This window comes from Babjeviella inositovora (assembly GCF_001661335.1).
Source record: "Babjeviella inositovora NRRL Y-12698 unplaced genomic scaffold BABINscaffold_8, whole genome shotgun sequence".
Lineage (NCBI taxonomy): Eukaryota > Fungi > Ascomycota > Pichiomycetes > Serinales > Babjeviella > Babjeviella inositovora.
In genome coordinates this window covers 689,157-714,670 of record NW_017566845.1, presented here as the reverse complement: position 1 = coordinate 714,670, position 25,514 = coordinate 689,157, and the positions used below count along the sequence as shown (strand labels likewise).

Below are 25,514 nucleotides of genomic sequence, written 5' to 3'. Positions count from 1 at the left end.
TTGCTTATATACGCGGGAAAAGTCCTCTATAGGGGTGATTATGTCGGTGGGAATATCGTGTGATATTACAAAAAAGCGAGATTACCATATATACTAGCAAGGATGAAAAGAGGTCCAAGAGTTGGAGTAGGGTGTCTGTGACGGTAAAGAACGAACCAGAGACAGCCCTCGAGTGGTATATACAGCCTCCGTGTTCAGATGCGCCATTTTCTTCGTGCCTAGGCGTAACTTCCAGGTTTTAACTTGTCAAGCTTTATTGCAGCCCAGCCGTCCATTGAACTAACTATAGACTAAGCTCTTTTTGCCCCTTTGGGACCTTCTGCGTGGACTAACTACACTGATCTTTTCCGGGGCCGCGATCCGCTCTAAGTATATGTCACGTGATCTAAGCTTTCGTAGTAACCCGGCTATCACTCCGCCTCGTGAACGATATATAGGAGTGTATTTCTTGAGCAATGTTTATGAAGGTTATAGTTCTACGTGGTCTCACGGACAATATTCCGTTGGGGAGAGGTGGGGACGCTTCCGTTGTCATGCACTGCATGGCTTACCCCACACGAGTGCGTCGACACTCCGCTGGACAGTTTAGCAAGCGAGGAAGTTGGGGTTATTAGTTTTAGATATTGTGGTTTCTCGCGTACTTTAGTATATCCCTGCTTGGACGATATTTTAAGCTAACAGTATTGGATCATGCAACGTTGTAAGCTGGGGTTTACTGAACTACGGACAAGTTAAATCTGGCTTATTCATATTTATCCACTATGTCAGCGTTTTGGAGCTAACCCACGTGTCCAGGGAGATGATACTTGCCGTTTCAAGTAGCCTTGGCCAAGGCAATATAGGCAGGCGATGCATGTTCGTAGTTCCGAGCCGGGTCAAAGTAATCACCGGCTCTGGACTCCAAGTACTCCAAAAAGTCCTCCAAGTGTCGGACTAAAATGCTGATGGATTGCGCATCCATCGAGGTCTGCGCAACGAGCCCAGGCATGGAGACCAATAATCTCAACAAATGCTCGCCGCCGTAAATCGACGAGAACTCCTTGGCCACCGTCCCTTTCTTCTTCCCCTGGAGCTTCTTGGACTCTTTTAAATACAGTTGTCTCTCGAACCGGTACAACAAGATAACACCTATTGACCTGTTGAAGTATAATTTGAGGCCAGATATCGTCTCTTCGATTAAATCGTAGTCGAGGAGCGGATTTGTGTTTGCCCGGTCATGCTTGCCTCTTCTCGCTTTCTCGAGCTTCTCTTTCTGGTGGTTCTTGTAGTCGGTCAAGATCGAATCCACGGAGTGTTCGGCGGGCAAGAGCAACAATTTGTGGTTCTTGGTTACACTTTCCCAGTCGTCGACCAAGATCTTCTTGATCTTATTGGGGACCGCGATCTGGACTTCCGGTCTCTTCAAAAACTCATCTTCGGTCTCTAGCGTTGGATCGGCAGTCGTTCTGGCACGCTTCTTCGAAGGCTCCTGCGAAGACGAGGCTGAGCCATTAGCAGAGCTGTTTCCAGTGGATGCGCCTCTCTTCAGGCCTCTACCAGCACTGCTAACAGAGGTTGAGTCGGTTTTGGATCTCTTCTCCACCCTGGCGGCTTCAATGGCGGCTCTCCTCAAGTCTTTCTGGATCCCTAGGTTTTCGGGGTTAATTTCCAAGACCCGAGTGGTGTCTACCCATTCATCCCAGGTTTTCTTCCAGCCGTTGTAGTGGAGGTAGTACGACGTCTGCTTGTGGAACTGGGGAGGTAGGTCTGATTTTGCGATGGGGGTTTGGCCTTCCTTGGTTTCGATGTATGTTTTGTCAGCCTGGTGGAGTTTCAACACCTTGGCTTCGTAAAGGAGCGGCCCATGGTACGCCAAGCATCTGGTGTTTATCTTTATTGGGGTGGGAGTGGCTTTGGGGTACGACATTGCTCGTTTATGCCAGGAAGGGGGGGGGGAATCAGAGATATGGTTCAGTAAAGTAAGCTTAGGGCGGATGAATAGCAAGGTGTTGGTGTAAAAGTCCAAAATATTCAGAGTTTAATGTAACGTCCACTTGGGATATCGATCAAACCTCAGCCGAAGAAAACAGAACAGGACATGATTCCAAATTTTCGCGTCAGTCTGAGGGAAAAAAAACTGTCAATCGCGTTCCGGGAAAAAATAGCCAAATATGTGCGCCACAGCCAATCCCGCTGGCTTTCTGTCCTTATTTCCTTTAGATGGTTGAGATTGTTATCTTGGGTTAGTTTTGTTGAGGCTTTTATCCACCTTGATTGGCTTTACTAGTGTTACTTTTGCAGGTTTTAGATAACGCTATGTTCGTGTCGCTTTTCGCGTAAATGAGTCCAATTCTGTTTTATAGATATAGCCCCATGATTCAGCCTCATGATTCTTCGTGGTGAGAGTTTTCCTAATCCGTGATCTATCAGGCGCCGGGTCAGAATCTGGCCGAATAGATACGTGCAAACTTTCACGTTAACCACGACACTATTGACATGTGTGGGCATTATAACGGTGCAATAGTGGATACTCAGGATTGCTCTGCTCCTAAACCATTGTCTAAGCAAAAAAAGAAACTATAAGCTGTCCTACCTTTTAAATCCATGCGGGATGAATCATAATTACCTGGCTCATGACCAATGGGTTTTTATGGAAGCTAAAAATAAGTTACGAAGTGACGGCATATTCTGGTCAAAATCAATAAATTTTAAATAAAAATATATTTGTTTATATACCTTATATATCTTAATCAGAGTAATATATTTATAAAGAAAATGTAGTGGATATATACGTATATGTAGATAAACAGTGTATATAGCCAATAATATTATAAATATTTGAAATATAACTCTACACAAAGTTCCTAAACCTATCTGTATTCAAATTAGAATCAATTGATCAATTTTTGTCAGTATATATCCATTGATGAATGTATTCTTATAAAAATCAACATTTATCAATAATAATAAACGTGCCGAAGTTACATCAACTGAGTATGGAAAGTTGCAAAAATCTTTTTGCATCCAATACTCGGGGTGGCCAAGTTGGCTAAGGCGCGGGACTGTAATGTTAAATTGAAATCCTGAGATCGGGTGTTCGAATCACCCTTCCGAGATATTTTTTTAAATCTCAAATGCGAGCGCGCTTATATTAAGTCTGTGACAATTACTAAGCATCTCGCGGTGGAGGGGCAAGAGCCGTGGGGGTCGGCATATGCAGAGAAGAAATTTCATTTCAGGCGCGATCCGCCTTATCTATAAAGGGTTTCGGAGTTTTTCAACCCATTACAATCTAGTTCCTTTCTTCAAAACCACAGCAAATATGTCCGTTAAAGATAAGGTTTTATTTATCGGTGACTTGAACAAAGACCTCCAGGAGTACAAGGATTTCAAGGCCAAGTACGAATGCATTGACTACGCCATCACCGAGTTATCTAAGGAACAGGTGTTCCAGGATTTCCGGGAAAAGTTCCAGGATGTCAAGGCTATCTACGGCGCGTGGCTCGGTTTCATCACAATAGGTGGTTTTAAGGGTGAAGTCGCTGAAAAGTGCATTACCCCCAGCTTGAAGGTGGTATCTCTCTGTTCTGTTGGCCACAACGACTACGACGGCGACAAGTTGGCCTCCAAGAATGTCATCTTGACAAATGTCCCTGCCCTGTATACCGGTGCTGCCGATAAGGTTGCTGATTGCGTATTGTATCACACGCTCGAGTCTTTCCGCCACTTTCTGGTTTTTTCTCAGTCTTTGAACAGTGTCAAGCACGTGAACGGCTCCAGAGCCATTCTTAACAGTGATGAGTTCAACTCTGAGACGGGTAGCGTGATTAAATCTGAGTTTAAGGGCTACTGTTTCGGCCAGCAATTCGGTGGCAGGGCCGTCAAGTCCCCAAGAGGACACCATGCTGTGATTGTGGGTTTCGGTAACATCGGGCAAGCCATCGCCGATAGACTTAGCTCTATCGGGATGAAGATCTCCTATGTCAAGAGGGAAACGTTGTCCGAGGCTGAATTGGCCCGATTCAACTACCCGATTGAACACATTTCCTTTGAAGAAGGGTTAAAAGTTGCTGATCTCCTTGTCTTTGTTGTTCCAGGCAGCCCTGAAACCACTCACATGTTGAACGAAAAGACGCTAGCGCTCACTAAACCGGGTATCAAGATCATTAATGCCGGCCGTGGGACTGCCTGGGACGAAAAGGCCGTGATCAAGTACTTGCAGAACGGTCACATCTCCCACGTTGGTATGGATGTCTACGAACATGAACCAATGGTGGAACCAGAATTGTTCAACAGAACCGGTGACGTCTTTTTAACTCCGCACATCGGGAGTTGCACCATGAGCACCTGGAATGAAACCACCATCCACGCGTTGGCTGAAATCGATCGCGTTTTACAGGGTCAGGAACCGGAAAGCAGAGTCAATTAGAGCACATGGTTTCTCTCTGTATTACCAATTTCATAAATTAAGACATCGTGTAGGAAGATTTGCATTTTACCACGTACAGAGAGGTTCATATTCGGGGCAGCAGGTTGCTAAGGGTGACGGAAAATTAATTCCAGTTTGTAAAGCATCTCATCCCAGGGGCTTCTAGGCGTAAAATCCGTCTTTCTAGCGAATAGTAGCCTCGGAATACAGTACTTGAAACCTTGACAACTTTCAATAAGTCAAAGAGGTACAAAACTGGAGCTATGGCTATGATCGAGCTCAACCCAGGGTATTGACCTTCGCGGAGAGTTGGGTTTCCGCCGAAGTAGATAGTCCCGCTATCGAACTATGAACCTTTATTAGAGATCGCTTGCCGTGCCTGCCAAAAATACAGGGGTTATACAAAGTGTTTTAAGAGGAACAAAGGGCTGAAAGTTTCTCTGAGATTGATCGTAGGATTGGCGCTGTGGCTCAGCTGAGCCGCACCTCTAACACAAGTTAAATGTCATAACCAGTATGCATCCGCTGTATTCTTCCTAATGGGAAGGCTAACGCGAGGCAAAAAGCGTGGGGGTCGTACTGCACTTAACACGAAAAAATACTGAAACCCCCACCCGATGCACTTGCACGTTCGCATTTATCAAACTATATAAGGCACCTTACCTCAGTTTGATACCACTCCGGCCCTTTCTGCTTCTGGCTACTCGCTATACGAAATATATTCCGCAATGACCGCTGAAAACAACAAACTCCAGGTGTTGGCCGTCGGGGACATTTCCAGCACTACCCCGGAATACCAAGAATTTTCCAAAACCTTTGAGGTCATTCATTACAAGTTGCTGACCCGTGAGGTTTTTATTGCTGATCTTAAGGAGAAGTTCACCTCCATCGTTGCCATATGGCTTGACCACATAGGGTTCTATCAAATCGGAGGTATTCCATCCGATTTGCGCGACGCGTTCCCGCAGACCTTAAAGGTGGTTTGCTTGAGTTCTATCGGATACGGTGAATACCACGGCGAGGAGTTGCGGGCAGAAAGGGGCATTATTTTGTGTAACAACCCGGCGCAGGTTGCCATTGAGCAGGTTGCCGATGTGGCGTTATACCACGTGTTGAACGCTTTCAGATACTTGAATCTCATGGAAACCCAGTTGAGAACCACAAAAGATTGCTTTGCTTCGAGAATCCAAGTCAACTCAGACTCCTGGAACAATGAGATTGGCTATCCAAACTTCTTGTCAGCAGAAGAAGCGAAGGCCAAGACATTCTCCTACGGCCACTCTGTCGGGGGACGCCGGGTCATGACGCCAAAGGGGAAGCATGCTCTTATCGTCGGTATGGGCTCGATCGGCTCGGAATTGGCCAAGAGATTGATGACATTAGGGATGTATGTTCACTATATGAAGAAGTCCGGCCCTATCGGAGCGAAGGAGGCCGCTGAGATTTCGTACTATGGCAAGCCAGGGAACAATGCTGAATTGACTTACCACGAAAGCTTCGAGAGCTTCGCGGCGGAGTGCGATATCGTCATCAACTGTTTGCCCCAGATGCCAACTACGAACCACTACTTAAACGAAAAACGCATCAAAATGTTGAAGCCTGGCTGCAAGATTGTGAATGTTGGGAGAGGTAGCACCATTGACACTGAAGCGTTAATCACCCACGGTTTGAAAACTGGTCATATTACCTACTTCGGCACCGATGTCTATGAAAAGGAACCGGTTGTTCAAGAGGAGTTGACCACGAGATATGACGTATGTATTACCCCGCATATCGGTTCGTCCACCATTGAAACTATCGAGACTGCGGCGTTGCAGTGCATGGATAACATCAAGAATGTGGTTTTGTATGGGGGCAAAGGTTATACCACTGTGAACTAAAGGCATTTTTAGAGCATACCGTACGTGAAAGAATCTAGACCCGTATACAAGTAAGGAGAACACAAAGTGAAGAAAACATGGCAAGTCTTAAACAAAACCAAAAATGTAGCGCATATCCAAAATCAGACAAGCAGTAACCGTGCTTAATGGCTTATGACCAGACACCAAAAAGCGCTAACACTGGCAGTTGGGGCCGGTCCAAACAATCTTCGTGGCGTTACACATATTCCAGACGTATGAATAACAATCTTTAACTTCTTTTTTTTTTTGCTAATTAAACATGTGTATAAATATTTTGAGACTCAGGACCGGAACATGGAATGCTGAACTGCGAGAGAAACAGAGTAAAATGGGAGGAATGAATTATATGGATATAGAGATGACTCTGGCGAAAGGCTCAAGCTTGGGAGCAAAACCCTTAGTGGTGGTGAGCATCTGGGTTACCGATGAAGTTCAACTTGTAAACGGAACCACATTCCCAGCATCTACCTTCTCTCTCAACAGTTGGCTTCAACCACATGATTGGGTGAGAGCCAGCTGGAGAGCCAGAGCAACCAACGTAGCGGTAGTCATCGAAGGAATCAATGACAATTGGGTCGGCCATGGTACCAGTTCTGGTGTCATCCAACGGTGTTTGGTCAAAGACATCGATACCTTCCAACTTACCCAACAATTCCAATCTTTCCAAACCGGTAGCCTGCTCCAAAGAGGTCGGAACAGTACCCGGCTGGGCACCTGGGCCGATCAAGTCATCAGCAGTCTTGAGGTCAGACAACTTCTTGTAGCCAGCTGGCACCTGGCGGACAATAGAGGTGGTGGTGAATTGTCTTGGCTGGATAGCACGCAAGACTGGGGCACGTAAAGATCTGGCAAACATCTAGAAGGGGGGGTTAGTATACACAATCTATTTGAGGTGTCAGGAGAGAGGGAGGGCCGGCAACGTTAGAGGCAGCCTTGTAGACTGCCAAAGACAATGTTTAAAGAAAACAGGAATGCTCATTGGGGAGGACACCAGCTTCGAGAACGATTGTCCCTTGAAATGGGCAGGACAGTCCGCGTGCTCCATGCACGATTATCCCTGTGGTTGCTTTAGCAAGGATCAAAAAGCTCAGATACAATGTAGAGCACATTAATTGGACAACAGCACCGCTATCGTGGAGGGCTCGGTGGTTAGATGGTTATCTGTACACAACAGCGGCGCGTCTTTCCAATGGCGATTTCTAAGTAAATGCCTTTGTATTATTGCCATAGGAGAATAGACAAGAATTTAGATATGCGCTATAAGTGGAGGTCATGCTGGGGTGCCTCATGGACTCATTCTTGGAGATTTTGGGACATTCAAACACCTGTTCAATCAAGGCTTATAGCCGCTCCCCTTTCTCTCTGTACCATCTCTCTTCTCCTGTAACACCGTTCTTTGTCAAAAACATACTATGAATATGTGAAATGTCTATGTTTTGGTGATATTACGAGGAGCTAGACAGGGACGTTTCGTTAATATAACGCTGCGTTCACCGCATTTTTCGTCTTTGGCAAGCGAATCGGCTCACTTTTTAGAGGGCCAGCGCGCATAACCACCATTCTGCTCATAGTAAAGCTTCCTAATGCTAGTGTTATTTCACGATCGGTGGTTGGTCGATTGAGAAAGGGAGACTTAGTCACCTGACTGGTCATGTGACTAATAAAAAAGAAATCAATTTTGTAGATTTTTAGTTTTTCCTGCACGTGATCAGAGGCTCGTGTATGGCACCTGACATCACGTTTATCCTGCACTAGGGCTTGACCAAATCCGGGTTTTAGTGACTGCGAAACTTTGAAAAACGAAAAGCCTCATTTTCCGTAGTTTCTGCATACGCAAATTTTCGTCGCTCACTGGGACTGGCGGACGAATATTATCCTGCGATCTTGGAAAATTTTCTCTATGTCTGTCCCTAACTAGCACGCACATCGAACAAGCCTTTCCGGATTCGGCCTAGCTACTGCCAGAAACCAATTCTGGTACCACGAGCCCTGCCTGCTGCCCTCCTCCTTTCACTCTACTGAATGTTGTATGGTAGCGCCGATTGTGTGAGCGAGCACCCGACCGCTCAGGTGTGAGAGACAGACACCTAAATAAAAGTACTTCTCCGCTTAGGCTATCTTGAACGTACTAGTAGTTTTGAAATTATACATAATTAGGTATGTAATCGGTGTACCTATAATGACCAGCGGAAGATATCCAGATGCGACCAAGAAGCAAACAAAGCCATTTCCGAGTGGAGGAGCCACGATGAAAAATTTCACCTGAAAAAAAAAGTCGACGCCTTACGTTGTTAATTGGACGTTTTGCGACCGATTCGAATTGAAGCCTTGTCCCTTCCGAATAGCCCGTTCATCGTCCGAGGTTGAAATTTTTTTCTCGATTCCCATAAGGATCCACACCTACCCAAGCTTCGTATCCGGTGATCTTTTGTCTCATTACCCAGGCCAAACGAACTGTTACTAACTATCTCTAGTCAACATGCCAAAGAAGAGAGCTTCCAACGGTCGTAACAAGAAGGGTAGAGGTCACGTCAAGCCAGTCAGATGTGTCAACTGTTCCAGATGTGTCCCTAAGGACAAGGCCATCAAGCGTGTCACCATCAGAAACATGGTTGAAGCTGCCGCTGTCAGAGATTTGTCCGAAGCCTCTGTCTACGCCGAATACGCTTTGCCAAAGTTGTACAACAAGTTGCACTACTGTATCTCCTGTGCTATCCACGCCAGAATTGTCAGAGTCAGATCTAGAGTTGACAGAAGAAACAGAGCTCCACCAACCAGACAAAGATTCAACAAGGAAAAGAAGATCTCCCCAGCTGATGCCGCCAAGAAGGCTGTGTAAGCTGTGCAAACATTAGTTTTGTATAGTTATCTTATTTAGGGCTTTTTTCTCTTTCCACCAATGTTATGAAAATTTATTTAGAGCGGAAAACACTTTCAAACTGTATGGTATACGTTGGATATATCGGTTAAGCACGCGTGATGCGGATGATTGGCCAGGTATTAGCATGCACACACGTTCAGGGACTTATCTTTCAATCTCTCTTGTAGGTTTACCGCCCCCGCCGTCCCACTCCCGCTGGTTGCGTTATTGCCATTAGCGCCATCTAGAGTAAGGACTTCGAACCGATCTGGCGGTATAAGATCCGGTATGACGGCGTAAAATATCTCGTGAATATTATAATTCGTCTTGCAGCTTGTGAAGTAGTGTGGGATGGCATTTTTGTGGCAGAATTCTGCCACACCGTTGTTATGTGTAGCTGTCGAGTCAGAAAACGAGGTGTGACCCTGCGAAGGACTCTCAGAGTGGTCTATGCTTTCAACGACCGCACCTAAGGAACCACACGCCCGCTCTGTTTCATTCGCCTTTTTAGCGGCAGTCGAAGCACTTGCTGGGTCATGGTTATTAGTCTCTTCAGCCTCAGTCTCTTCGGTTTCGGTCTCTTCGTTCCCATTGCTGTCATCAATGAGCACCAAATCCAACTTATTACCGCATACAATTACCTGAATGGTTTCTGCATGAGACTTCAACACATCCACCCAATACTTCAACCGGCTCTCAGACTTTTCGTAGTCGGGATCAGACACATCATACAACAACACTGCAAAGTCTGCATTACGGTAGTACATGGGGATTAGCGATCTGTACCTTTCTTGACCAGCAGTGTCCCAAATCTCGTACTTCACTACCCGGGGCGATGCGGCATCGAGGGATTCTAGCGCTTCGCTTCCGGGTGGAGTGGGCAAATTGACGACCTTAGTAATGAAGGCAGCACCGATGGTTGCTTCAATTTGGGAAGCACTGAAGGTGTTTCGCACAAAACGGTGAACAAGGGAGGACTTGCCAACAGCGGAGTCTCCCAAAAGAACGAGCTTCACCAGTGCGAACTGGGTAGACATGGGGGAGGTTGGTCTTGTTGTGGGGTGAAGGTTAGGGGGATTTGGGAAATACGTAGATTGGATATCAACCAATATATACAAGTGCTCCGAGCAGGCCTTGAATTTGCGAATATGTTCCTTAACTGATAAATAAAGGTAGATGATCTGATAGCGACGGTATGTGTAGATATCGGAGGTCACATAAATTTTGACAAGATGCAGGAGAGATACTCTCCTCGCTTCCACCTGCAATTGGAACCAGCTCCCCCGGTTGTGACATCAAGCGGGGTAAAAGTTGGGACTGTAATTTGTATTACTCATTACTAATTTATTGAACGGATCAGCTTAAAAACTAAGTATTCGGATGATAATTCCAAGAATAAAAAGAGTTTTCAGCCAAGGATGGCCCTAAATACCTGCTATTCGTATCTGTTAGTATTTAGTGTCGCTCTTCAGATTTACAGTTATACCTGGATTACACTGCCCTAAAATGAGACCCCCCCCCCCCCCCCCCCGTAACAAACAGAGCGTATTCAGTGAGACCCCGTAACAAAAAGAACATGTTTAGTGAGATGCCGACAGTGAATTACCCGTTGTACGAGACCCCGTCGTGAGGTATCTAGGGCCCTGCAATCCGGACTATACACCTAAGTGTTGCAGCGCCTTAACTTCTCCTATGACGATAATTACCACATAAGGTTGTTGGATTTCACCACGCTTCGGACCCCTGGTTCAGTATGGCTTACGATACCAACGTCACGCTTACAGCCATCGGTTGGCTACTGAAATCGGATTAAAAAAAGCTAGTAAACAAGAACTAAAGTCGTCAGGAAATACCAGCAGCTTGCTACAAGGTGCTGAAGATGTACAAGTTGTTGGTAGCCGCAATGGCAACGGAGTTTTCGTGCGGGTGCCAGCTGGCGTGCAAGATACTTTTCTTGAAGTCGATGGTCTCGAAGTCCATGTCCTTCTTCATCATGCCGAGGGTGCCGTTAGCATTCATGGAGAGGCGGTTCTTGACACCCGGGCGTGCCTTCGTATAACCCACCTTCTTGGTCTTGAAAGCTGACTTGTCCGCCTGGAGCACAATGACGTCATCTTCAGGAGCGGCGCTACTGGCGGCTGTACCCGACACGGCGTTGGGGTAGATCATGAAGTTGTTGTTGTAGGACCCGGTCATGATGGAGTCGTTGTCGCCGCCGAACTGGACCTCGAACTTATCAAAGATCGCGTCGTTCTCGTACGTGTCGCAGAGGCGGTCTCGCAATTGCTCGTGGATGTTGATGACCTTGACAGGCTCGCGCTCCATGGCCACGTCCCAGATCTTGACTGTCATGTAGTCGCGCGACACAATGTATTTGCCGTCGTGGCTGAACTTGACATCCAGGATCGACAGCGTGATCTCCGTGAAGAAGTTGTGGTTGGTAGGGTCCGTGTACTCCTCGTAGATCTTCGCATGGCTATCGCAGAGCGAGTTCTCGCGCATGTCCGCCAATTTGATGGTGCCCTTGGACAGTGAGTACATAAAGAGGTTGCACGACTGGGGGTGGAACTCCGCGCACGTGATGACTTCCGTCAATTCCTCCATGTTTGCCGGCTTGATATCCACAATATTGAACGACTGGTCCGAGATGCCGAGATTCCACAAGTTGATGCGTAAATCGTCGGACGACACAAAGGTCTCGCCGTCGGAATTCACCGAGATCGAGTTGATGTGGTACGCGTGCGCGTTGCTGTATATCTTTTTCGGCTGCGCGTTAATGATCTTGTCGTGCACGGTTAGCTGCGGCAACTTCAATGCGCTCATCCGCAACGCTTGCTGCTTCGCCTGCTGCTGCACCGCGGATAACGCGGCCGGCGCGCCGTGCTCGGAAAGGTTGTTCTCCGCCACCACCTTTATCTGCTTCTCCGCCACCTTCCACAACTTGATGGTCTTGTCGTTGGTGGACAAAAGTGACAAGGAATTACCCGACGTGTTCAACCATTTGATTTTGTTGATCTTTTCTTCAATCTCGAGCGACTTGAGGTAGTCGAACTCCGCGTCATGGGATTGGAACTCCGTGTAGAACTTGTACTCACAGTTCCTTTTGCTGCCATTCCGCTCAAAGAGCACCACTCTCCCACCCTTGTCGCCTGTAGCGAGATAATCACCGTTGCCGTTGAACTCGACTGTCGAGATGATGTCAGCCTCGGTGATCGTTTCGATGTCGCCCTTGTCACCGAAACACTGGCTGAACTTCCATGCTTCTTCCGACATGGCTGGTGTATATGTGTAGTTGTGTGATTGTCTTGTGGCTGTATTATGCGAGAAGCGCTAAAATACGGAGATGGTTTATTCAATCGCAAGTATTGGCAATTGGTGATGGTGCTAGGCGGAGAGAGCGTGACGCCGACTAAAAATTGGCTCACTTAGCAAGGAGAAAATTGAGGAGAACCAGCATGTCGCATTGGCTTATGTAAGCGCGAGTGTGGGTTTGTCATGATAAGCGGAAAGGCACGTGCGTGATGAGGTCTGGGGGATATGGAGGTGTCCGTGGAATTTAACTTTATCGACAATGGGCCATAAAGGGTATGAGTTTATCTCATAAATCGGAAGGAGCTTACACAACCGCCCCTGTTTCGAATTCGGAGAGACCTTTTGAGTTTGGGCAGTGCCATGTAAATTCCCCAATAGCTTCTGTTTGTACTATTGGCATCGTGTTGCACCAAAAAGGATTGACTAAATTTAAAACGAGATATAGCGAGAAAACGCTCCTCACTTTTTTTTTTTTTTTTTTTTTTTGGCTTATAACGCCATCTTACAGAATTCACGTGGAACCCATTTCATTTAATCTTGCCGAGTTCGTCTTTCAGGTCGCTCCAGTATTTTACATCTGGCATCTCTACAAGTTCTAGGTCCCTCCATCTGTATTAATACCTAAAAATCAAAGCTCAGTCCTCAGTTCCTAGACGCACCTAGAAAGCACAAACATCGCTCTGGCCTCGTCTTGTAAGCTCTCCAAGGCTCGCTACACCATCTTCTCCGACATCACCTGCTTCACCGGCTCACTTTCGTGAATATACAACCCGTGCTCCTGGATGTACCGTATTACCGAGTTGGGCAACAAGTACTGCACGCTCATGCCCCTTCGCAAAAACAACCGGATCTTTGTCGAGCTGATATCATTATAAATCAATTGCTTAATCACCAACACGTTCCGCCGGTGCTCGTACATGATATCGTGCGACAACAAGAACGATCTAACGTCACTCCCGGTTCTTTCGACGATCAAACACCCGTAGCGGCCCAAGATGTGGTGCACGTCAGCGTCGGCCCACACGTCGGGCTCACCGAACGACTCGATGAGATCACCGCCTGCGAGCAACATGATCTTGACCGCCTTGCGCTCGCCGTTCTTTCCGGCAATACCGCCCCGCTTCACATTGATCTCTTCGTTGAAGTGGTCCAAAACAAGCGCTGTGCGCTGGTATGTCGGCTGCAACGACTCCCACGCGTCCACCATGAGCCACGACGACGTGCGCTCACACGCTAACTCACACATGCGGACTCTGTGAGTCGACGACGCCAAGCCGCGTTTCTTGTAGTTGTCGGAAACGGGCGAGAAATAGCCCCCGATGACCTCGAATTTTGTCTGCTCACGCACTGCGTCAATGGCCATCTCGAACATGCGCAAATGCAAGTACGTGATCGGGGAGAAAGACCCACACGCCACAATTACCAACGGGTGCTTTGAGGGGTCGTTCATCCGCGTGGCAAAGCGATGATCTGGGAACTGGTAACTGTGGAGCTCATTGGCCTGGCGCTGCACGCCATGCGGCACCTCCTCCAAGTCCGCGATCTGGTACGAGTGAACGCGCGGGAGCGTGGGCATGTTGAATCCCTTGTGCACGCTCTCATCGCCAAAGTCGCTGTTGCGGTCCTCGGTGTCAAAGTAGGTGTTGGTGAGCTCGGGGCGGGCTTCCAATTCCTGGTTGATCCCCGATGAGTCCTCTGCGCAGATAAAAACGGGTTCGTCCTCGTCAACGGAGCCCAGAGACGAGTCTGAGTTCAAGTCCGTCTCCGCCATGGGGATTTTCGCAGACAACTTGGGTCTGGAGAACGACTTTTGCGACGAGCGGCGGCTTTCGAGCAGTGGGTGCGGTGACGGTGCGTCCATGGCCGAGCCCAAGTCTGCTAACACGAACGGGCGGTTGATAGGAGGCGTGTATGGCACGCGAGACGGCGGTACTGGCGGTGGTTGTGGAAGGTGCATCGACGGCGGCGTGAAGTTAGGATCGTTTGTAGGGTCCATATTGTGTTTCGGGTCTGGTTATGGCAGGACAGCTATAGAAGTGGGTATGGTGCTTTTTATGGAAGTGAGTACGGAAGCTAAGATGGCACTTGGAAAGGCAGCGGTTATACCGGGGAATGTAATTAGTGTATACCAGGAGGCAGGGCGTAGCAATGGCTGCAAAAGGGTCACAAGTATCTGTTACCGGTAATTCGATTTGCGTGAGAGCTAAGCAAAGTATTTGGTTTAGTGTATACAAAATAAAATGTTTAATGCGCAAAGCGCGTAGGTTTTATGGATGCGCATTGGTTATATACGATTTTGCATTTCGTATCATCTGACGTTGCACGGCCACAGGTTTTGCTTTTCGGGTGTGTGCCCAGCGGTCTGAATGGGGAAACCGGTCCGTGGGGCTATTAGGCGCGACCCGGGCTTGCCTCGACGCCACAACAATGTTATTTACAACACCGAGAATATATCATGGGTCGTAGCCTAAATGCATTATATAACAGAGTTATAGCCGAAGTCAGTAGTATCTACAATGAGGCGCGAGACTTTAGGAACCAGGTGTGATTTCTGTGTCAAAGCAGAAAAGTGCGGCAAAAGTAGCATATCTGGTGATAGTAAGGAAACGTCTTCAAAGACAAGATAAATAGGCTTGTCTCGTTTATTTTTTTTTTTATTTTCTCTTCATTACCCCTCATCGGTGAAAACAGAGAAGCAGCGCGACTCCGGGGGTGGGGTATGTGGCGTTGTCTGCGTCCGGACCGAAAATCATGTACACGAGGGGCAATTTCACACAATCGCTCCCACCATTTACTGGACAGACATGGCATCATTCATCCCGAATACAGTTTCTCTCTGCTTGAAACCAAATTCTCATCTTGAATCATTCTTGCGGGGATTAGGTGAGAGGGACTTCGTCTACGGTATGATTCACATATACAAAGTATACAGACCATTACTGAGCTCGATCAGCGCCAAGTTGGCGACTTCAGAGATAAGGTTTTTTTTGTTTTTTTTTTCAGCAGTTGACGGTGGATCTCACTAATTTAGGGGCCCTCAAAGTTAGCCACGCATCAGTCTAGCCCCATTAGGTAGGGGGCCATAGGAAGCTTGCAGATTCTAACTTAAGCACGTACGGTAGGGCAAATAATCGTTTTCTTAGTAAGCCGGGGCTTACGCGTATTTATAGAGCCGTAGCTCGGTTATCATGCAAAATCACAGCTGAGAATTCACGAAATTCATTACGTATGAGGCTCAGAGATACGGTGCCTTGTTTAGGTATGATTGAAGATCTGCCTCGTCCTTAATCAGCCACCCAAAGAAGTCAAAGTAAACCAACATGATACCTTCAGTAATTATCCACAAAAATAAAAATCAAGTTAGATATACACCGTATACGGTCTATTCAAAGGTATTCGGACCGGTCGCTCAGCTATGCGTGCGCCCACCACATCGGCAAAAAGTCAACCACAGCTTATATGCCGACATGCCAAATGCGATGCGCAAACACCCATCAAATCATCTAGTCTCTCCATACGGCCTTGTTCATATCGCGGTATCCCAGACACTGTTCCTGTCCTACCTCAAACTTTTAAGTAGTCACTGACGCGTTCATCTTAATTACGCTCCCAGCCAATCGCCATGTCAGACAAATCCCTTCCGGTGGAAAGCGAGACGCCGCTGGCTATTCCCCAGAACGTCTCAATCGCGCCACAGGTACAGTCGTCAGCATCTCACACGCAGTCGCTGCAAAAGACGCTCCCGCCGCAAGCCAAAGCCGCCACCTCTGCTAATGCGAAAGCAGGCAGTTCTGTAGCTACCAAAACGGTGCCACCGACAGCTAAACCCGCGCCCGCGGCTGCTGCCCCTGCGAAACCAAAGACAGGCTCCCAGTTCTCCCAAGAGGATCTCAACCGCATCGTGCTTGAGTATCTCAATAAACAGGGCTACCACAAGACTGAGTCCATGCTTCGCTACGAGTCCTCTGGCAACCCCACCGCACAGGGCCCCCCTATCACTCCCGCTAACACCGCCATTGTCAAGAGGACCGCGGCCGAAGCTGCTGCGGCTAGCGCTGCGGTGAAGAGGGCCGAAGATGACAAGCGCATGGAGATGGATCCAGAAATCTACTACCGCGCGTACCGCATGCTCCGCGGCTGGGTCGAAACCTCGTTGGATCTCTACAAACCAGAGCTCACACGCGTGTTGTACCCCATCTTCATCCACTGCTTCTTGGAGCTCGTGTCCAAGCACCACGTGAAAGAGTCCAAGGCATTCTTCGACAAGTTCAGCGAGGACCACGCAATCCTCCACGGGATCGAGATCCAGAAGTTGTCCGGGATCTCCACCACCGACCACTTGCTGGAAAACGAGCTCGCGCAGGCGTTCAAGCTGAACCGGTACCGCATTGTGGTCTCCAAGACGTCGCTTAACCTCTTGTTGTACTTTTTGCACGAAAACGAAGCCGTGGGCGGGGGGATTTTGATCAGAATCATCAACCAATACTTAGAGCCGAGTATCGACTCCACCTCTACAATCGACAGTGCTAAGAATGACCAGCCAGGTGAGCTAGACCCGGAGGAGGGCATCTTGGGAATCACGGGGGTGGAGGAAATCGATACCTTCAACTCGCAGAGCGTCAAGTTGGGCAAGTTACCGATGGATCCAGAGTTTGCAAAGGAGGTGGAGGCGGAGTTGAAGGATAAGGACGACAAGAGCCCAAAGGTCAACGGCAAGACGTTGGTCGAGGAGTTCAAGGAAATGACAAAGGAGGAGGAAGAGCCGAAGGAGAACTTTGAGTCTCCGTCCCGGGAGATTTTGCCGTTGCCCGTGAAAACGGCGTACGACTTGAAGCGCGAGATTTTGTCCGTCCAGGACTCTCGGGCCAAGATCAACATCGACTCCATCCAGGCCACCGCGCCGTCCGTGTGCATGTACACGTTCCACAACACCAACAACGACATGAACTGCTTGGAGTTTAACGACGACTCGACAATGGTTGCAGCTGGGTTCTCCGACAGTTTTGTCAAGTTGTGGTCGATCGACGGCAACCCGTTGTCGTCCATTCTCAAAAAGGACGGGGACGGCGCTGACCACAACCTACACAGTCGCCGTTTGGTGGGTCACAGTGGGTCGGTTTACGGGGTGTCCTTTTCTCCCGACAACCGCTACCTCCTTTCGTCGTCGGAGGACAAAACCACCCGTCTCTGGTCGTTGGACACCTACACGGCCCTTGTGTCGTACAAGGGGCACAACGCGCCAGTGTGGGACGTGAAATTCTCGCCATATGGCTTCTACTTTGCCACCGCTTCGCACGACCAAACGGCGAGACTCTGGTCGTGCGACCACATCTACCCGTTGCGTATCTTTGCGGGACACTTAAATGACGTTGATTGCGTGGAGTTCCATCCAAACTCCACCTACCTCTTCACGGGTTCCTCCGACAAGACCTGTCGGATGTGGGACATTAACAAGGGTAACTCCACGCGTATCTTCATCGGCCACACTGGGGTCGTGAACTGTATGGCGGTTTCGCCTGATGGGAGATGGTTGGCGAGTGCCGGTGAGGATTGTACGATTAATGTGTGGGACATCGGCAGCGGGAGACGATTAAAATCCATGAGGGGCCATGGCAAGGCGACCATTACCTCGTTGAGCTTTTCGCGCGAGGGCAGTGTGTTGGTCAGTGGATCTACCGACAACAGTATTCGTGTCTGGGACATCAAGAGAGGGACCAACGACAGTGGACCACAGCCAGAGCCGTTCAGTGGCAACCCTTTGAACGCCCCTTCGAGCTCGAACGGTGCTAACGGTAATGCTAACGCTGCTGGCGACAAGGATGACCAGGGGAGACGAAGAAGAGAGGTTATTGCCTCTGCCGACCACATGACGGCGTACTTTACCAAGCGGACCCCGTTATACAAGGTTCATTTCACGAGACGAAACTTGTGTCTTGCCGGCGGGCCGTTCCAGCCGCAAATATAGAGGGTGTCTGCCCGAGCTGTTTTGTATTAGTAACTATTTTATGATGATTTCTTGAGTAATGACTCGACCGTATTTGGTGTACTCACCCTGGGAGACTGTCAAAGCAGAGATCAGACTTACCCCACCATAACACACTGCACTTGACTTACTCGCAGTGACCATTGAAAGAGAGCGAGTAGAGAGTTTAAATCTTTTGCGCCAACCTGATACGAGAGATTTACCGCGTAAAAATTTGGGACTCGGGATATTGAAACGGGTTGACAAGCCATGCAGAGGCCAAATGGCAACCTTTGATTGCCCAATAAGGCTACCGTCTGCAAAGCATCGTTCCGGTTTGTAACACGCCGTAAACGCTCATTACTTGAGAATATCAACGAGGTTAGCGGTGTGAAAGTAAAAAAGCTAATCGACACAGACAAGATTCGAACTTGCGCAGGTAGAACCCAACGCCTAAACTGATATTCGGAAATAGCAGGGCGTCGCCTTAACCACTCGGCCACAGTGCCTAGATTTTATGTGTCTTATCTATTTTTTTTCCAACGAGATTTACCTTTTTGAGACATTCGGAGGATGGGTAGAGATGGGCCGCTGACAATACAACGATATAAAATATAAGCTCTGGACAGCATTTAAAAATAAGTTATACTCCACTGTGCGGAATAAACATGACGGAAGTGGTTTGGCCCGGTTTTTCTATTACACACATAGACCATTGGCTTTGCGGAATATCTACCTCATTAAGCTGTGAAGTTGGTGATACAAACCCGGACAGTATTCAAAGATGCAAAGCGCATATTATTGGGAAATCTCTCAACCCACCGGTAAATTCTAGAAGCGTATACTTAATCTCTACATCTGACTCATCGTGATTGTTGGGTGCACCTGGTGATGCCCTGGCAACTAAAATCCAGAAAAAAGGAATACGAGGGCTAGTCACAGATTCCATAACTGTCTTAGACCGTCTTAGCAGCACCTCAACAAACCCCGAGCCCTAGAAAAAAGTGCAGACCTGGTGCCAAAGTTCGTAAATACAAGGAGTCGCCTGCATGAAGCGGCTACGACTCATAGTCATCTGCCGGATTAAGCAATTATGACTCTCGAAGCACCGTTTTTCAACATGCATCACGCAGTTCACGCTCGCCAAACGGCATATTCTCTTTCTTTCTCAACTCAACAATTCACAGAATCGTTCAACCGGAGCACCGGATACCTTCAGCTTTTTGTCTATAAATACAGCTCCTTTCCAGCTCTCTTCCCGACTCTCTTCTCATCAACAATCGTTTCTTATGTCGTCGGCTGCCTCCTCCAAGAGCCAGATTTTAACTGAAGCTATGCCTACCGCCCAGAAATACACCACTGACGCCGAGGACTCTCCTTCCTATGATTCTGAGTCTTCCGTATTGCCGCCTTCTAAGAAGGAGTTGGACAGAATCTACAGATCGCTTGACTACAGAATCATTCCGGCCTTGTGGGTGTTGTACTTCCTCACCTCCTTCGGGAGCTCAGCCTATGGTAACACCTTAACCATGAACACCGCCTCCGGACACTCCTTGATGCAGTCTTTGAACTTGGGGAGCCACGACACCGCCACCGCCTCTGCGTTGTACTATGTTGGCTACATCATTTTTGACGTGCCGATGAACTTGGCCATGACGAGATTGCAGCCCCAGATCTGGTTATCGAGAATTGTCATGACGGTTGGGCTTGTATATACCTGCTATGCTGCCCTTTCCAACGCCAAGGGTCTTATCGCTATCAGATTCATCTCCGGTATGTGCGGTGCCGGTACTTGGCCGGGCTTGAGCTACTACATCTCTTTATGGTACCCTAACGACAGAACGGCTAAGAGAATCGGCTACTACTTCACGGCCGCTCAGATTAGTGCTTCTGTTGCCGGTTTGCTCGGGGCCGGTTTCCAAAGAATCGATATGGTCCATGGATTGGAAGGCTGGAAGTGGCTCTACTTGGTGTATGGATCCATTACTATTGCGGTCGGGATCTCGTTAGTGTGGTGGTTGCCGGACAGACCGGCGGGTATGCTTTCCTTTAACGACGATACGGAAGCTGGTGTGATGCATAAGATGTTTAGGTTGGTTCCAAAGTCCAAGCAGCCCTTGAGCGGCAACGATCAATTAATGCATCTCAAGGACATGGAAGGCCGTTACACCAAGATTACCTGGGATTTCAAGGATGTCTGCAACATTTTGCTCGATCCTCGTACCTGGCCCTTGGTGATCTGCTACTTCGGTGTTGTGGGTGCCGGTTTTGGGTTGGCGGTGTTTGGTACCACCATTATTAAGACCAACAACCCTAGCTTGTCCTCCATTAATGTCTCCTTGTTGTACGCTCCAATCTGGTTGTTTGACTTGGCGGCCATTTTACTTGTCACTCCCTTTGCTGACAAGTTTAAGCGGTACCGTTACTTGTTCTTTTCCGGTGCTTCTGTCATTATTATCGTGGGAATGTTGATCACCACCTTTGCCCACGGGCCATGGAATAAGTACGCTGGGTTGTTAGTTGCTGGGTTTGGTTTAGGTCCTACCGTGCCCACCGTGATGGCCTGGGCCGCTGAAATTTTTGCTCCAAAGTATGGTGATGTTGGCTGTGCGGTTAGTGCCGCTCTCGTTTCCGGTTTGGGGAACTTGGGGTCTGTTACTGCGACGTATGCTTTGTACTCTGGGTGGCCAGCCGATAAGCTCAGATTGTACAAGTACTCTAACATGATGCTTGTTACCATGGTTGGTACGGGTATCCTCAGTGCGTTTTTCCTCCAGGGCATGAGACACTTTTTAGGTGACTTTAAAGTTGAAATTAGAGAAGAGAGAGAAGAGAGAGATGCTAGAGAAGAGAGTGTTGAAGAAGCTATATGAAGAGTTTATATGAAAAAAAAAAACCCCCATATGAAGTGGAGCTGTGATGGATGCCCACCCTACCGACTCTAATTTCTAACCGTAAACACTTAACCAGTTGTAATATAGACTAAGCCGCATGCGTCTTCCGAATCTGTACCCTGCAGACTCAGGGGCGACTTATTGGACTACTGTTGGATTTACTTTTTTTTGTTCAGTCATACCTAACATCTTAATTTAGAATTCTAACCAAACCACTACTAATTCCCCAATAATGTCTCAGACCCAATATAATCCCACCGTTGTCACCAACCCAGTTATTCTCTGGGACTTGAGCTCCAAACTTGAGCCCAAGCAGTGGTCTCCCAACACGATGAAGGCTAGATGTGTCCTAAACTACAGGGGCATCCCCTTCGAAACTAAGTTTGTAACCTATACCGAGCTCCCTCGGGCCTTAGAGAGGTTGGGTGTCAAACCTTTGCCCACAGTCCCCGGGTATATCGTACCGACAGTCACCCACGACGGAAACACAGTCATGGGATCATATGACATTGTCCAATACTTGGAAGACGCCTTTCCACATAATCCAAGTATGTTCACCTCCCCACACGCCTTAGCTGATGCCGATAGTCTCCGGAAGTTAGAACAGGCCATGTTTGACAGTTTTTCTATCAATCCTGTTACCTTCATCAAGGAGATTATACATGACGAAGACATTGGTTACTACATCACAAAGAACATGGACAGATACAACCTCAATATCATCCAAGTCGCCAGCGATCCAATCACTATCGAAAATAACTGGGTGGCTGTTAAGAACTATGTCAATGATTTTAAGGGTTTCACAACCGAGAGGTTTTCCCAAGAGCAGTTGAATCGTTTGAAGCATGGAAAGTACCTATTTGGAGACAATCTTGGCTTCGCAGATTTCATCTATTTTGGCTTCCTCTCATGGATAATCAAGGCGTACGCCCAGGACAAGAGTCGGACGTGCGAGTTTCTCGCCGATCCATGGTTGAAAGATTGGTATGTGAGGTTGACCATTTACAGTGTTTGAACTGTTTCAAGTGGCTTTTATCTGGCATAATTTTATGAGTTATATATTTTATTCAATTTCAATGGTAATGGACCAGATATATCACATATGGCACTTATAGACGTTATATGCAAGTACTGGAGCTTGTGATATGCGTATCACTTTTCCCAGCTCGTGCATGTCATTTTTTCCCAGCTCATGGACCCATACTTTTCAATCCACTGATACCTTTTTACTGCTCCTCACACAACCCTTTATAGCACCTATTTCAATTTATCCTAATAACCGTATGTCCCCTGCTACAACTACAGTCATTGACAACCAGGTCGTTCTCTGGGACATCAGCTCCAAGTTGCCAAGCAAGTTCTGGTCCCCCAACACCATGAAGGTGCGCGCGGTGCTAAACTTCAGGGGAATCCCCTTTGAGAGCCGGTTTCTCACCTACTCCGAGTTCCCTGGAATGCTCGAGCAGGCGGGCGTCCAACCATGGCTGCAGGTACCTCGCTACACCTTGCCTGCCATCTCTTACAACGGCAACGTGATTATGGGCAGCGACGAAGCTGTCGCGTATTTGGAAAAGGCGTTTCCGCATAACCCAAGCGTCTACCCTTCTCCCGAAGCCATTACAGACTCGATCTGCATCCGCAACGCCATTCCAGCGATGTACTATGTACTCGACGCCAACTCCGGCGCCTTCGTCTCGGGGATCATGGAAGATGTCGACCGCGATTACTTCGTGTCTAAGTTTTTGGATAGGGGCCTTGCAGATATTCCAAAGCTTTTGAGCGACCCACAGCAAATTCTGGCCAACTGGGCCCTGATCCTGGATTTTTTAAACAACTTCCAGGGGCTTACCTCTAAAGATGTCACTCCCGAGCAGCTTGCTCGTTTGAAAAGCGGAAAGTACTTGTTCGGTGATTATTGCAGCTATGCCGATCTCCTCTACTTTAGCTTGATTTTCTGGACGATGACCGCCTATAGTCAAGATAAGAGTCGGACGTCTGAATTAATTACCGACGCGTGGTTGAAGGATTGGTACAGACGAATGGCCATCTACGGGGTATAACCCGGGAGCTATTGGCATAGATTCCTGGATATAGAATGTATCGGGTGGTATTTTTCAAAAGTAAAGGTTCCACGTTGAATCGTCTCCGTGTACATTGCCTATATCTTTGGTTACTCCAAGCCCGATCCTGACTGCAATTTTAAATCCCAGTCCGCTATCTTTATCGACCATAAAATTGATTGGGCTGTAAAAAAAAAAAAAAACATATGTAAGCCGCCGCCAGGACTGATACCCGGATAAATAAACAAATTAATAAAAACCACTATTGTAAGCCTACTCCACCCTCGTTATCTGCATCCTGCTTGGCTTTCTCTTTCAAGTCCGCCAACTCCTCCAAGTTCCGCTGGTGGTTCTTGTCGACAATCAAATTACGTAACAACTTGTTCTCCATCTCCAACTGCTGGATCTTCAACTGCAACTTGGTGCTCATTTCATTCAAGCTTGTCACCGTAGCCTCCAACTGCTGCTCCTTCATCTTCTTTTTAATTCTGAAGCGTGCGCTCGCTTGCGTGTTCCGGCGCCTTTTGTCTCCCTCGGCCGCATTAACAGGGTCGCCAGTATATGCGGGGGAGCCTTCGGAGGAGAATTGGGCCTCGGTAACGGAGCTTCGTTGGGCCGAAACGCTGTTGTTGCGAGGAGTAAAACTGCGCGCTTCTGCAGAAGGCTCAATGTGCGTTACGGAAGGGTTGCGGCTATGTGAACCGTTGGTGGGGTTGCAGTTGTGCAAGTCAGTCACCGAATTGAACCGAGTGATGGCACCTGGAGATACAGATGTGGCCAGAGACAGCTCTCTGTTGGTGGTCAGCGGACGCGCGTACTCAAGGCTAGCTCCATGGACATCCTGGGAGAAGGATGTTCCAGATCTGCCAGGTGTGTTGGAATACGCTGGGTAAGCGGGTTTTTTGTCTAATCCTTGGTGTTGGGCAATCAATGCAGCCAACGCATCGATCTGGTTGCTGCTCAACCCAGCAGCAGCCAACGAAGACTTGGCACCTGGCGGAACCGGTACCTTTGGTAACACATTTAAGATGCTCGACACTGCCGCTTGTTGCTGTTTTTGCTGCGTCGGGTTTTGTTGCGCCAGGTTTTGGGGCTGATACTTTGGCAACTCAGGACTGGGGACGAATCTGGCGCGGGCATAGTGAGGGGGGACGCCAGCCGGGCCAGCCTGGTAGGTGTTTCTAGCTAATAAATGTACCAAATCCAGGGCTGGTTGAGCGTTAGGTGTTGGGGGAGGAACGTTGCTGACCAGTGGGGTATACGGCCTGGAATCAGGTGCAATCACATGGGGGTTGCTTCTAGGGCCTCCCAGGCCGCCCTCGTCGTCGTTATTGGGCTTTGGCTTGTCCTCATCCGGGAAAATAAACGAGTCGTCAGCAAAGGTGGCAAGTTCAAGCGACAACCGATGGTCGTCAAACTCAAAGTCAAAGGTGGAGGGGGTTCCAGAATGGTCGTTCGAGATGAAATTGTCAATATACACTAGCTGTTCAAGCAAGGCGTTCGATGTGTGGTTGTTACCGTAGCTCGACTTCCCGTTGATTTCCGACATTATAGCAGCTTAAGTAATACAAGGCCAGCTTGAGGTGAACGTTATCTGATGTGGCTATAGGGGTGTAGTGATAGAGGCCCTGGAATCAGAAACGGAGCATCTGGGGGTATATATAACACCAAAATATTCCAGTCTGGCCGCGCGTTGCAAAGCGGTAATACCGTTTTGGCTGAAAACTAAAACTGTGGTGGTTGAGTTAGCAAAACAAGCCTCAAGGAGGCTAAGGGTTTTAAATGTCAGGTCTTTCACCTGGTGCGGAACTGTTCCATATGGAAATTACAGGCTTTAAGGCTGGAGTAGAGGCTCGTGCAAGCCTTTCAGATAGACCTCTCTGCAGAACGCATGCATAAATAAGCACACCAGCCCCGTGTATCGCCCAATGCGAGATGCTATGCATACGAATTCGCGCCCTGGTGATAACCTTCACTGATGGCGAAATATCACGTGGAACTGCGACATATGACGAGTCCGACCGGCGAACTGAGTCCACATAGGGCCCGGATGGCTCGATTGCACGTGATATACACCTTGGTCTCAGCCTGGCTATACCCGAGTCCGAGACGTAGGG

The 25,514-nt window shown here is 48.2% G+C and overlaps 12 protein-coding genes and 2 non-coding genes across 14 annotated transcripts; 7 read left to right on the top strand and 7 right to left on the bottom strand.

The window, feature by feature from the left end:
- Positions 1–452: 452 nt before the first annotated feature.
- EAF3 (Eaf3p) lies at positions 453–2,027 on the bottom strand. The gene has a single exon (XM_019129261.1). The coding sequence runs from the start codon at positions 1,904–1,906 to the stop codon at positions 815–817; it is 1,092 nt and encodes a 363-aa protein (XP_018984566.1). The 5' UTR covers positions 1,907–2,027; the 3' UTR covers positions 453–814.
- A 982-nt stretch (positions 2,028–3,009) lies between these two features.
- On the top strand, positions 3,010–3,095 carry BABINDRAFT_t246. Its single transcript has one exon. It is a non-coding gene; the product is annotated as a tRNA-Tyr (tRNA).
- A 206-nt stretch (positions 3,096–3,301) lies between these two features.
- BABINDRAFT_37946 (uncharacterized protein) lies at positions 3,302–6,288 on the top strand (the record flags this gene model as incomplete). The annotated part of the gene is made up of 2 exons (XM_019131843.1): positions 3,302–4,252; positions 6,124–6,288. 2 exons carry the CDS (start codon positions 3,302–3,304, stop codon positions 6,286–6,288), a joined length of 1,116 nt encoding a protein of 371 aa, XP_018984565.1.
- Positions 6,289–6,706: 418 nt separating this feature from the next.
- Positions 6,707–9,148, bottom strand: COX4 (cytochrome c oxidase subunit IV; the record flags this gene model as incomplete). Its single annotated transcript, XM_019131831.1, has 3 exons — positions 6,707–7,154; positions 8,621–8,709; positions 8,789–9,148. Coding segments are annotated over 3 exons (897 nt in total), but the record flags the coding sequence as incomplete, so codon positions are not given.
- Positions 9,149–9,309: 161 nt separating this feature from the next.
- On the bottom strand, positions 9,310–10,206 carry BABINDRAFT_38178 (uncharacterized protein; the record flags this gene model as incomplete). The annotated part of the gene is made up of 1 exon (XM_019131858.1): positions 9,310–10,206. One exon carries the CDS (start codon positions 10,204–10,206, stop codon positions 9,310–9,312), a length of 897 nt encoding a protein of 298 aa, XP_018984563.1.
- Positions 10,207–10,710: 504 nt separating this feature from the next.
- On the bottom strand, positions 10,711–12,570 carry CDC55 (protein phosphatase 2A regulatory subunit). Its single transcript, XM_019129260.1, has one exon. It carries the CDS (start codon positions 12,440–12,442, stop codon positions 11,033–11,035), a length of 1,410 nt encoding a protein of 469 aa, XP_018984562.1. The 5' UTR covers positions 12,443–12,570; the 3' UTR covers positions 10,711–11,032.
- Positions 12,571–13,009: 439 nt separating this feature from the next.
- Positions 13,010–14,568, bottom strand: BABINDRAFT_162271 (nicotinamide-nucleotide adenylyltransferase). The gene has a single exon (XM_019129259.1). The coding sequence runs from the start codon at positions 14,475–14,477 to the stop codon at positions 13,194–13,196; it is 1,284 nt and encodes a 427-aa protein (XP_018984561.1). The 5' UTR covers positions 14,478–14,568; the 3' UTR covers positions 13,010–13,193.
- Positions 14,569–15,179: 611 nt separating this feature from the next.
- Positions 15,180–15,679, top strand: BABINDRAFT_162269 (uncharacterized protein). Its single transcript, XM_019129258.1, has one exon. It carries the CDS (start codon positions 15,286–15,288, stop codon positions 15,505–15,507), a length of 222 nt encoding a protein of 73 aa, XP_018984560.1. The 5' UTR covers positions 15,180–15,285; the 3' UTR covers positions 15,508–15,679.
- A 307-nt stretch (positions 15,680–15,986) lies between these two features.
- BABINDRAFT_162268 (chromatin modification protein) lies at positions 15,987–18,944 on the top strand. The gene has a single exon (XM_019129257.1). The coding sequence runs from the start codon at positions 16,104–16,106 to the stop codon at positions 18,444–18,446; it is 2,343 nt and encodes a 780-aa protein (XP_018984559.1). The 5' UTR covers positions 15,987–16,103; the 3' UTR covers positions 18,447–18,944.
- BABINDRAFT_t241 lies at positions 18,854–18,952 on the bottom strand. The gene has a single exon. It is a non-coding gene; the product is annotated as a tRNA-Ser (tRNA).
- Positions 18,953–19,626: 674 nt separating this feature from the next.
- BABINDRAFT_162266 (uncharacterized protein) lies at positions 19,627–21,396 on the top strand. Its single transcript, XM_019129256.1, has one exon. The coding sequence runs from the start codon at positions 19,733–19,735 to the stop codon at positions 21,314–21,316; it is 1,584 nt and encodes a 527-aa protein (XP_018984558.1). The 5' UTR covers positions 19,627–19,732; the 3' UTR covers positions 21,317–21,396.
- A 258-nt stretch (positions 21,397–21,654) lies between these two features.
- Positions 21,655–22,364, top strand: BABINDRAFT_162265 (uncharacterized protein). Its single transcript, XM_019129255.1, has one exon. The coding sequence runs from the start codon at positions 21,669–21,671 to the stop codon at positions 22,350–22,352; it is 684 nt and encodes a 227-aa protein (XP_018984557.1). The 5' UTR covers positions 21,655–21,668; the 3' UTR covers positions 22,353–22,364.
- On the top strand, positions 22,248–23,578 carry BABINDRAFT_149853 (uncharacterized protein). The gene has a single exon (XM_019127222.1). The coding sequence runs from the start codon at positions 22,483–22,485 to the stop codon at positions 23,395–23,397; it is 915 nt and encodes a 304-aa protein (XP_018984556.1). The 5' UTR covers positions 22,248–22,482; the 3' UTR covers positions 23,398–23,578.
- Positions 23,579–23,692: 114 nt separating this feature from the next.
- On the bottom strand, positions 23,693–25,244 carry MET4 (Met4p; the record flags this gene model as incomplete). The annotated part of the gene is made up of 3 exons (XM_019132161.1): positions 24,596–25,244; positions 24,282–24,505; positions 23,693–24,089 (listed from the first exon to the last, which is right to left on the bottom strand). Coding segments are annotated over exons 1-3 (972 nt in total), but the record flags the coding sequence as incomplete, so codon positions are not given.
- Between the last annotated feature and the right edge of the window lie 270 nt (positions 25,245–25,514).

What these genes read in the sequence shown, in the direction of transcription:
- EAF3 (XM_019129261.1), bottom strand. Translation starts at nt 1,906, where the DNA reads ATGTCGTACCCCAAAGCCACTCCCACCCCAATAAAGATAAACACCAGA.
- CDC55 (XM_019129260.1), bottom strand. Translation starts at nt 12,442, where the DNA reads ATGTCGGAAGAAGCATGGAAGTTCAGCCAGTGTTTCGGTGACAAGGGC.
- BABINDRAFT_162271 (XM_019129259.1), bottom strand. Translation starts at nt 14,477, where the DNA reads ATGGACCCTACAAACGATCCTAACTTCACGCCGCCGTCGATGCACCTT.
- BABINDRAFT_162269 (XM_019129258.1), top strand. Translation starts at nt 15,286, where the DNA reads ATGGCATCATTCATCCCGAATACAGTTTCTCTCTGCTTGAAACCAAAT.
- BABINDRAFT_162268 (XM_019129257.1), top strand. Translation starts at nt 16,104, where the DNA reads ATGTCAGACAAATCCCTTCCGGTGGAAAGCGAGACGCCGCTGGCTATT.
- BABINDRAFT_162266 (XM_019129256.1), top strand. Translation starts at nt 19,733, where the DNA reads ATGTCGTCGGCTGCCTCCTCCAAGAGCCAGATTTTAACTGAAGCTATG.
- BABINDRAFT_162265 (XM_019129255.1), top strand. Translation starts at nt 21,669, where the DNA reads ATGAAGGCTAGATGTGTCCTAAACTACAGGGGCATCCCCTTCGAAACT.
- BABINDRAFT_149853 (XM_019127222.1), top strand. Translation starts at nt 22,483, where the DNA reads ATGCGTATCACTTTTCCCAGCTCGTGCATGTCATTTTTTCCCAGCTCA.